At 45.0% G+C, this 11274-nt stretch overlaps 1 protein-coding gene across 2 annotated transcripts in view; it reads left to right on the top strand.

The window, feature by feature from the left end:
- Positions 1 to 6156: 6156 nt before the first annotated feature.
- The window catches only part of Hps3 (HPS3 biogenesis of lysosomal organelles complex 2 subunit 1), a 34828-nt gene continuing 29710 nt past the window's right edge, over positions 6157 to 11274 (top strand). For both annotated transcript variants that reach the window (XR_007110269.1, XM_047564907.1), the window contains exon 1: positions 6157 to 6469. Coding sequence is in view for 1 of the 2 variants with exons in the window: in XM_047564907.1 (XP_047420863.1) it covers positions 6253 to 6469 (217 nt within the window). In the remaining variant the exon portion in view is untranslated. The remainder of the gene's footprint in view (positions 6470 to 11274) is intronic.

The raw sequence follows: 11274 nt of genomic DNA, 5'->3' as shown, positions 1-11274 counted from the left end.
ACATGATAATTTGATGAATGATCATTTATGATGGTTTTGTCTTCTTGATTAATTAATCCTCTAATCATTATAAAATGGACATCTTTAACCCTGACAGTATTTTGCCATCTGATTTATCCAGTAGCATTATGGTCATTCATTCTTTCTTTTGATTAGTGTCAGCTTGACATATTTGGGATCCTTATATTTAAAGTTTGTTTTTTTGCAGGCAGCATTTATATTTTTTAAAAAAACACATGTGTTGGTTTTGTTATCCATCTCCGAGGCAAAGTTCTTCCCAATGCTGCTAAAGTTTGGGTTTTTCCAGCCTGGCTGATAAGAACACTCACTATTCAAGTCCTGTGTAAATGCCAGGTTTATTTTCTCTAGTCTTTTTGGACACCTCTTTGTCCAGCTTCAAGCAGTTACCCAACATGCAAATTTTTTTTTTTTTTTGATACCAGAGGTTGAACCCAAGGGTGCTTAATCACTGAGTCACATCCTCAGCCCCCTTTTACTTTTTATTTTGAGACAGGTTCTCCCTAAGTTGCTGAGGCTGGCCTTGAACTTGTGATTTTCCTGCCTCAGCCTCCCGAGTCACTGGGATTACAGGTGTGCACCACTGCACTGGGCACACGTGATTACTACTTGATTACTACTCTACCTGATCCTCTGCAAATCTCTGGAGTTCTTACTCAACAAATGCAGCTACCTCCTTTCTTATTGAAGTAAAGCCAAATTTCAGGAAAACCCAAAGACCAGAGCATCTGGCTCCTTCTAGGTGCTGCCTCCTACTCTGTGCCTTGGGAGCTCCCTGGACAGGAAGCTAGGACCATTGCAGCTTCCACTTTGCTGGTTTTCCATCTCTCAGGCACACAGTCCTGCCTGACCTGGTGGCCAGTGTCTTGAAGACCCTTACTCCATCCAACTGTGTCTGGTTTGGGGTCATTCAGACAAGAGAGAAAATCTAGTCCCTGTTACTTTATTTTGGCTGGAAGTAGAAGTACTTATGAACTAGGCCGCCATCTTTAATTTTTTATTATTTTGAAATAATTTCAAAATTACCGAGAAGTTTCAAATATGGAAGAGAGTACTCTTTTTTCTTTAACTATTTGCAAGTAAGATGCTGATCTCATGCCTTATTATCACTGAAAACTTCAGAGTGTGTACTCTTTGTATGCTACATATATACAAAGTGTTGGAGTGTTCCCATATGACTACCACACCACCATCAAAATTAGGAAATTAGCAATAATATATCACTACCATCTAATTCCCAGAGCCTGTTCAAATTTTGCCAATTGTTGCCACATCTTTAATAGCAAAACAAAACAAAAAAAGGTATATTTAGCTGTCAAGTTCTTTTAAACTCCTCTGTCTGAATTAGTTCCCTATTCCTTTCTTGGCTTTTTTTGACCCTGACACTTGAAAATTACAGACCAGTGTTTTTTAGGATCTTCTTCAATTTGCATCAGTCTGAGGTTTTTCTCATCTTTCTTGCAATTTTGGCATGACTATTACAGAAATGATGCTGTGTTGTTACTGCATTCTATCACATGACCCATAATTTCAATTTTTCCCATTCCTAAGTTTGCTTTTTCTCCTTTTTGTGATTATACTTTCCTTTGCCAGCACTAAGAAACTTGTCTCCCACTTTTTTTTTCAATACTTAGTGTTGCATCTAGGGATGCTCTATCACTGAGTTACAGCCCCCTTTTTTTTATTTTTTATTTTAAGGCAGAGTCTTGCTATGTTTCGCAGACTGCCTCAGTTTCTCTACTAGCTGGGATGGCAGGAGTGCCTCGCTTCTTAACATAGTTACTGAACAGGTCACTCCTCTACGCCAGGCTGCCCCTCTCCCGTGGATACTCCCCTTGCCTGCTCCAGCTGATGTCCCAGGGCAGGCCAACCCTTCCCCCTGCATGGACACTCTTCACCTGGCAGACTCTCACCCGCTTGATGGTGACCTCCTTGTCCTGCTCAGCTGCCCTCCTCACTACAAACAGACTCTGCTGCCTGACTCCTGGTAACCCCTGCTCCAGGAAGAAGCCCTCCTCACCCTTCCTGGAGCCTGATTCCCCACAGGAGGCAGCATTACCCCACCACGGAAACCCCTTTCATCCTAGGACTTCCACTGTCCATTGCTTCCTCCTCCCACTGTGGCAGCTTTATCTTACTCTGCCTCACCTAATTGTTTTTGTTTTTTTAATTTTAGTTGTCAATGTACTTTATTTATTTATATGTGGTGCTGAGAATCGAACCCAGTGCCTCGTGCATGCTAGGCAAGTGCTCTACCACTGAGCCACGGCCCCAGCCCACCTAACAGTTTTAAGATGAACCGTTCAACACTGGAAATAGAAGGGGAGGGAAGAAGAAGTGCTGACTTTAAAAAGAAAATAGTGTCTGGCTGCTCTATGGAAAATAGACCACAGTGGGACAACGATGTAGCAGGTGAACCAGTCAGAAAGCATTTGCCAGGGAAGAAATGGTGGAGACTGGGAGTGGATGGCAGCAGTGATAGGGTACAAAGTGCCAGATTCTGGATATATTCCAAGGCCACACTGACAGGACTTGCTGACCAAGTAAAAGAGACGGTCCTAGGCTTTTGGCCTAAGCAACCAGTAAATGGCAATGCCGGTTACCTGGTTAAAGAAGATAAGAAGTGGAGGTGGCAGGTGAATGAATCAGAAGTTTACTTTCAGATATCGAAAGTCTGAAAATGGCAATCAGGCAGTGGAAGGGTTAAATCCACAGTTGGATATTCAAGGTGAGATCTCCAGGGAGAAACGGAAAGCCTAGAGATAGGAATTTGGGGGTCCTTCGATTGACAAAGTTTAAAAATTCATATGATTTAGCCAGGCACAGTAGGGCATGTCTGTATAGTCCCAGGAACTTGGGAGGCTGAGGCAGGAGGATCACAAGTGCAAGGCCAGCCTCAACAATTTAGCAAAACCCTATCTCAAAATAAAAAATAAAAAGGGCTGGAGACATAGCTCAGTGGTAGAGCGCCCCTGAGTTCAATCTCCAGTACTGAAAAGAAAGCAAAATAAAACTATAGGATTTGTAGATTTCACCAAAAAAGTGTGTACAGATAGAGCATGTGCCAGCACATCTAATTTTAGAGTCCAGAAAAGGAAGATTAGGCTCCACCACAAGAGACAGTGAGGAGGACAATATGGGAGTGGAATACCAGAAGCCAAGAGGAGACAATGTTTTAAGAAGAGAAAGTGGTAAATGCTGCTCAGAAGTCAAGAAGAGAGCATTATTTTTGGCAGCGTGGGGAATCTGAAGTCAAAGACAGGTTTGTTTGCCTCTAAATGGAGCAGGCCAGCAGGGCTAGGAGTGCCCACCATGCCATCCGGACCGAAAATGGGCAAGAGATGGGAGAGAAGGAGGCGAGGGAAGAGGAAGAGAGGTGGGAGTCTGGGGCCTGGGGCCTGCCTTACTCCACCAACTCCCGTCCCAGGCAGGGGCGGGCCACCTCAGCGCTGGGGCTTGATTTCTGGTGCCCTGGGCGTCTCCGCGACCCTGATGGTGGTGCTCAGGTTGTGGGAACCACTTGGGTTGCTCTGAGAAAGCCACATTCTGTTCTTCAGGAAGATGTTCATCTCGGTTTTAAAATATGTTTTTCAGGTTTTTTTTTTTTCCAAAGACAGTGGAGTCATTTGAGAATTGCCACATTTTGTCTTTCGATTTTAGTTACTTCTCCAGAGAATGTTTTGAGGACATAGAGTAATAGAAAAATGAGAAGTAAGCTCATCGTGTGGATGAATTTCTCAACACAGTTTCTGAGCTCTATGTGGACATCCTTGGGTGCTTTGCAGGTGGGATTGGGAATCGGGGTTCCAGGGATTCAGAACCCCTCTTTTCTAAGCTGGCCGGGTAGAAATTTTGTGGGGGCTAGGATCATGGCTTAGTGGTAGAGTGCTTGCCTAGCATGTGTGAGGCACTGGGTCCGATTCTTGGTGCCACATATAAATAAATAAACAGATAAAGCTTCTTCAACGACTAATAAAAATATTTTTTTTTTTTAAAAAAAGAAATTTTGCCCATGTTTTTGGAGAACCATCTTTTTCCAAGGGTAGTGGCACCAAGGAGGAGACTTGGGCGGGATTTATACCTGTATGATTCCCCTGAACCTCCTCAGCAATACAGCTTATAGATATCCTCAGGACAGGTTTTTCCAACCAGAATGCCACCCCTAAGCACCTGTAAGGGGATACATTGTGATCCCCCTGAAATTCATATGTCGAAGCCCTAACCCCAAGTACCTCGGAATGTGACTCTATTTGGAGATGGGGCTTAAGGGTTAATCAAGGTTACATGGGGTTCTATAGGTTGGTTTACAGAGGAATGTGGGCATACAGAAGACAGACCACGTGAAGACTCAACAAGAAGGTGGCCATCAGTAGACCAAGGAGAGAGACCCCAGAAGAAATCAGACCTTCCGACCTCTTGATCTTGGACTTCCAGCCTCCAGAACTCTGAAAGTGAAATGCTGTTGAAGTTACCCAGTCCGGTGGCATCTGTTATGGCAGCCCACGCAGATGAACATCGTAGGTACCCTCTAGGAAATGATGGCATGCCACGGCTAACACAAGTGGGCAGCTCCTGCTCATAGCTGCTAACAGACAGGAAGCCAGACACATACCCCCCTTCACCAGCGAGACTCATTTCCTGCCATAGAATCTTAGATGAGCCAGGCGCAGGGACTGTAGCAAGGGGGCAGAGATACCTGCAGAGAGCACTGGATTCTAGGCTTTGAAAAAAAATCTCACTTCTTTATACAAAATAGACATTTTCTGTGGGTGTAATTGTATTAAATTAACATCAGGCCAGTCCTGAAGGAGGAAATTAATCAAAAAAAGACAACATGGTAGATAGTTTGAGAGAGAAAAGGGGTGTTTACAATTATTATCTAGAACAGGTGAGTTGTGGAATGTTAGTCCAGTTTTTTCCTATAAGAACCTTCTAAAATTTTTGCAACCCTAACTCCTGTCCTGAGCTACCTCTGGTCCACATCTCTGCTTCAGTGAATTTGAACCTGTTGTTTCCCAGAGTTCCCTGTGGGTTGGGGAAGGGAATGTTATCCCTTAAAGGTACTTGACTCAGCTGGAGGACACAGGAAACGGAGGCTAGTGGAATTGTAACCCCATTGCACCTAATTTATCAATTCTTGGAATGAGTGCTCCTGCGGGTGACTGAAGTGGAAATTGAAGGAAATTTCACTCTTTCCAGTTCTGTGTCAAAATAAGACACATCCCTCAATCCATACTTACATATTTTTGGAAAGAACTGGAAAGAGTAGTTGTAATACCTAAATTAAAGCACCTCTAAATGTGTTTTTTTTTTTTTTTTTTTTTTTTTTAAAGGGAGGGTGCAGGATTGCAAGGAGTTTCTGACTGAGATGTCACAAACAGGTCATATACAGGTTTGAGGTTACAGGACAGCGCTGGACCGAGACCAGGAGATTTCCCTTCGACCTTCCATCTTCTGGGAGCTCAAACCAGTCTTTTGTCACAAATTTCTACAGAATGATGTCCACAGATTTTTTTTTTTTCATTCAGTAAACATCTTTTTGCACAGCACCTTCAAGACTCAGCTCTTTCCCACAAAGCCATTTCAAAATCTCCAGTATTTTGGAGCAATTTCTGTGTAGGTAGACCCAAGTTGAGTCGTCGCAACCCTTTGTGTGTGCAACCCCATTTTTTCTCGGTAAATGGGGATCCACCCCAGGGCTAGGCTAGCGCTACGACTGAGCTGCAACCTCGGCCCTTTTTAGTTTTTATTTTGAGACAGGGTCTCGCTAAATTGCTCAGGCAGACCTTGAACTTCCATCCTCCTGCCTCAGTCTCCAGAGTGACTGGGATTACAGCCCCATTCTTCCGAAGCTCGAATAGAGCCCTCAAACAGGTACGAAATTGTGCAAGATCGCAGACCCAGTGTGAAACGCAGTCTAATGGCAAGGCCATCCGCCTGGCACCAAGCAGTAACGTGAAAGGACCAAGGGAAGGACATAGCGGTCCCTGCACCCGCCAGGTACTGAGTGGACCCGCGCTGCTGCGAGCTGGGGGCCAGAGGGAGCCGGCGTGCCTGCGCTCGCGTTCCCGCTCCCGCGGGGCGAGGTTGCGGCCTCTTTAAGAAGCGGAGCCCGGGCCGGGGCTGCGCCCACGTGACCCGGCGCGGCCCGGGCTCGCGGAAGTGGTCGCGGCGGCCGGGGTCTCGGCGCCCCGCGGCGCGGGCAGGCCGGGCGGGCCGGCAGCCGGCGCCGGGATGGTGCACCTGTACAACCTGCACCCGTTCGGGTCGCAGCAGGTGGTGCCCTGCAAGCTGGAGCCCGAGCGGGTCTGCGGCGGGGGGCGCGACGCGCTGTTCGTGGCTGCAGGCTGCAAGGTGGAGGCGTTCGCGGTGGCCGGCCAGGAGCTGTGCCAGCCCAGGTGCGCCTTCTCCACGCTGGGCAGGGTGCTGCGCATGGTCTACAGCGAGGCCGGTGAGTGGCGGCGGGCGGGGCCCGGGCTCGGGACGCGCGCCGGGCGGCGGCTCCCGGGGGAAGGGGCTGGGCGCCTCTCGGCACGTGCCGGTGGTCCCGGGGCTCCGGTCCCTGTGGGTGTGCCGGGTGCCGGGAGCTGTGCGGTTGTCGTGGCAACTGTGCGGCGCGCCTGCGCCCCCGCATCCAGAACCCATGCCCGCAGAGCCCGTGACTCGGTTCCACCCCTGCAGGACCGGGAGGGAGTATTCACGGAGAAAATTTCAGACACATACTGAAGCAGGAGCGGGGAGAATAGTATCCTAATCTCACGGTGTCCCAGCTTCAAAAAGATTCCAAATCATAGCTGGGCATTTTACCTCTGTACCTCCACCAGCTGCTGATCGGTTTATGAAAGCTCACACTGTGTTCTGATCTATCTAATATCTATCTATCTATCAATTTATCTATCTTTTATCTATTTAATCTATCTATCTAGAATTTGGTCTTAAATGCCTACCCACCTCCTCCCTGAAACAGCTGTAGGAACATTGACTCCTTTTTTCCACCAGAAATGTGAAGCAATGCCAAGGGGCACTGTGTGGGTGTGTCCTTATTTTAAAAAGTCTGGACATTTGAAAGCAGATGCTTTTTCAGATTACATAAGCAGTCATCCTAGGTTTTTTTTTTTTTTTTTTTTTTTTTTTCCCCCCCAACTGCCTAACACACTTAAACTTTGATTCCTGCTTTTGGGAAGGATGTAAACTGCGGTATTCTTGGTGGCAAAGCTCATGGCTGTGATACTAATGAAGCAGAGAGCATGAACTTGGAGGATTGGCCATCTCCCTCTAATCCCTACTCTGTATCTGATTCAGTATGAGTTTATAGGAATCTTGGGTACTCAGTTTTTTTCTTTTAAAAGAAGTAAGTTAAATTATTAGGTCAGTGATTTCCAGACATTGGGATTTTTGAGGATCAGCTAAAAACTGATCTGGCTGTTGATTTGGTCAAGTAAAGAAGTCTATTTAAGAAAACTAAAGCATATTTACTGAAAGCATAATTTATAAAAGGAGAAAACAGAACCTTTAACTTTATGAGCAGCTTACTATGTTATCATTTTGTGTGTTTTGATTAATGACAGATCAACTGGGGCCTGCACAGCACTCCACAGACCTGTTTGAAAAACTACTCATTTGGTCTAGAAGTTCCCTTTCAGCAGGAAGATTCTGATTTTGCTATTTCTAATCCCTTATGGTTATATTCTTTATGGTTGTTTCTCCCACTGTACCGACTTTTAGGAATAGGTATCTTCACCTTCAATAGTTTGATTGGGTGGCAAACTCAAGTTTTAATTTGTGTGTGTGTGTGTGTGTGTGTGTGTGTGAGAGAGAGAGAAGTAAAGAGAGATGCATACAGTATATTTACATGATTTGTCCCATTCTTCAAATGAACTTTTATCCTGACATTAGGCATTCTGTAAACCTCTGGCTTTTTGCCTGTCAGTAGTATTGATTCCCAAAATCCTTGGATGTCCATTCTCTGTGCATCAGAATCACCTGAGAAGCTTAAAAAAAATAACCCTGCGCCTGGATCACACCTTCAGAGATGGCAGTTGCTTTCTCTGGAATGAGGCCAACATCGCAGTGAGTCTGATGGTTAGCCAGAATTGAACCACACTGGCTGTAGGAGTCCAAAAGTAGCCTGATAATCTCATTTTTGAGGCCTTGAAGAATAAAAGGTTTGTTTGTAATCTCGTTGGCTGCCTCAAAGTTAGTCATGTGGGTGGCATTGCATCTTGGGTCAGTAGCTCAAGGGTAACTTGCAGTCTGCAGCTCGAACTTCATGTCTGGGTGTAGTGTCTGTTATTCATGGTTAACTAAACTAGGGCTGACTCCTGGCTGAGCGGGTGTCCAGAAACCTGTCCCCCACTCCTCAGCGCTTCTCTTTTGGCCCTGCCCTCCCATGAACAGTAAGTGGGACCTAAGGATTCCTGTTCTCATGCTCGGTGCTCTCCTCTAGCAGATCTCCCCTCGACAAAATGGAAAGAATTAATGTATTTACATTTACTTAAATGCCTTGCAGGTCTCTTACCCAAGCAGAGGACAAAACCACATGGCTATTATAGCCTGTCCTTTAGCACAATACTTAGCCCATCCACTTACCCTATATTCTACCTTCTGTTAGCTTTTCTGAAGTATTAAAACATATTCTGATGCTTCTGATGTCCCTTTTATCATAGGAGTGTGCCTTTTTTTAAACTGGTACTACTGCTATAAGTCAGGTTTGTGGTCTTGCTGCAGAACAGAAAAGTTTACTTAATTAAGAAAATCAGTAACTATCGACTTAAGAGTAAAAACAACAATTTTTTAATTTACTTAATGAGGACAGAAGCTATTGTAAAGTGATGTGAAGCACTATGCACATAATGCTTAAAAATATTTAGTTGCCTTATAAAGGTTATCATCTCCACAAAGTCCAGCAAAGAGAACTCTCTTCCAACAGTTTAGGCAGTGTGATTGAGAAATGAGCTGAGGCCTTTGAGCTACCACACCCAGGTTTACCTTCCAGCTTCTTCGCCTGTGGGCTCTGTTGCCTTAGGCAGGTTGCTTGGTTTGTTTGGGATTCTGAACCTGATCTGTAAAGAGGAGAGGGAGATGGATACCTTAAGGGGCTGTTGTGAGGATCAACTCAGCAACTCTGATCGGGAGGCTTGTTAGGGAAATGTGCTTAGCGAGTGCTGATTCCTCATTTTCAGAACAAGCCCTGAATCTGAAAACCTTCAACACAACATGGGCACTGCAGACTGTGAACTCTAGTTGATGTGTGGACTTTGTCAACAAGACAGACGTTTATTTATAGGTATATGAATAAAAAGATTTTATTTTAAATAAGCAAATATGCTTAGTTTTAAAATTCACTTACTAACTTAAATATCACACCCAAAGTATAGGTAACAAATGAAAAAATAGATACATTGGGCATGATAAAAGTTAAAGACTTTTGTGCACTGGAGACCCTACCAATAGATTGAAAAGGCAACCCATAGAATTGAAAGTATTTGCAAATCATGTATTTTGATAAAGGATTAAGATCCAGAATATATATTTTTAAAATTTATTTATTTATTAATTTTTACAGACTGCATTTTGACTCATTGTATACAAATGGGGTACAACTTTTCGTTTCCGTGGTTGTGCACGATGTAGATTCACACCATTCTTGTGATCATACATGTACATGGGGTAATGGTGTCTGTCTCATTCCACCATTTTTCATACTCCTGCCCAGAATGTATTAAAGAATTATAATCCAAAAGCAACAAAATGACTTGATTTAAAATATGGGCAAAGAATTTGAGTAGGTCTTCCTCCAAAGAAGACGTATGAGTGGCCAGCAGCACATAGGTAATTAGGGAAATGGAAATCAAAACCGTGGTGGGGTACCACCTCATACCCATTAGGATGGCGATTGTTTTGAGAGACTGGAACCCTGTCCTGTACCTTGCTGGTGGGAAAGCAGAGCAGCACAGTCACTGTGGAGAGCAGCAGGCTGACTCTAAACCAAGAACTAAGCGGGAAATTGCCAGCAACCCCCCCCCCCCCCCCCCCCCCCCGTTCCACCCCTGTGCACATACCCCAGAGAATCGAGAGCAGGGACTTGAGTGGGTATTTGTGCACAAATGTTCATGGCAGGATTATTTACAAGAGCCCAAAGGTGGAGACACTTCAAGGGACCCTTACATGGGACCGTGTAAAAAAGGCGGGAAGCTCAGAAGCCATGAAGGAAAAGATAGGAACCTGACTCCGTGAATGAGCCGCTTATGTAAAAGATGAATTTGGAGAGGAGAAACGAGGCATGACTGCCAGAGGAGAAACAGCTTGCTTTGTAACCAAACCCCATCCACCACTGGAGTCCACGCATCCCCAGTCAGTGCTAGAGCTGGTGAGGATGCGGGAAGCGGGCGTTTTCTTATGGTGCTGCTAGAGGCCAGCATTTCTGTCCCATAATTAGGGTAGTAGCCTGGCAGTACCTTCTGAAGTTTAAAGCACCTGCCCTTTGGCTCAACTTTCTCACTTCCAGAATCTAAACCATTAAAACAAATTCCCCAGCAAATACACAGGCATAGGCCTGTTTATTACAGAATAAAGCACAGTGGCAAAGAAGTACTGGAAATACTTGAATGTTTGTTAGTAGGGGACTTGTTGAATAAATATGGCTCGTGTATATATATAGGATATTTTGCAGACAGTGAAAAATGTTGTTAGATATTCATGTGTCTTTGTACCACTTTACCATTTTGACTTCTCACAAGAAATGTGTGCCACTTTTATGAGTTAAAAAATCTCATACAGTTGCCTGGAACAGTGGCACATGCCTGTAATCCCTGGGGCTCGGGAGGCTGAGGCAGGAGGATCGTGTGTTCAAAGCCAACCTCAGCAAAAGCAAGGTGCTAAGCAGCTCAGTGAGACCCTGTCTCTGATAAAATACAAAATAGGGCTGGGGATGGGGCTCAGTAGTCGAGTGCCCCTGAGTTCAATCCCTGGTACTGCTCCTGCCCACCCACCTCCCCAAAAAAATCTCATACAGTCAATAGATAAGAGAAAATGGACTTGGCTTTATATATTATTTAGTGTTCAGCTTCTTCCTGTTCCTCTGTGTTGTGCCTTGCAGGAAGGGGAGGGGATGATGTGTAAATTCTGTTAAGCTCAGGTTCTTAACTTACATCTGATTTTAACAAGTTCCCCTAATTCTCTAGAACTGGCAAAGCCTTTCTCCAGCAGAGCCTTGTTGGAGCTGTAGTGTTAGAGCTGTGCTGAGCGCTGAGAGTG

Source organism: Sciurus carolinensis, chromosome 9 (genome assembly GCF_902686445.1).
Source record: "Sciurus carolinensis chromosome 9, mSciCar1.2, whole genome shotgun sequence".
Classification (NCBI taxonomy): domain Eukaryota; kingdom Metazoa; phylum Chordata; class Mammalia; order Rodentia; family Sciuridae; genus Sciurus; species Sciurus carolinensis.
Note: the sequence above shows the minus strand (reverse complement) of the source record. Positions and strands in the feature narration are given on the sequence as shown.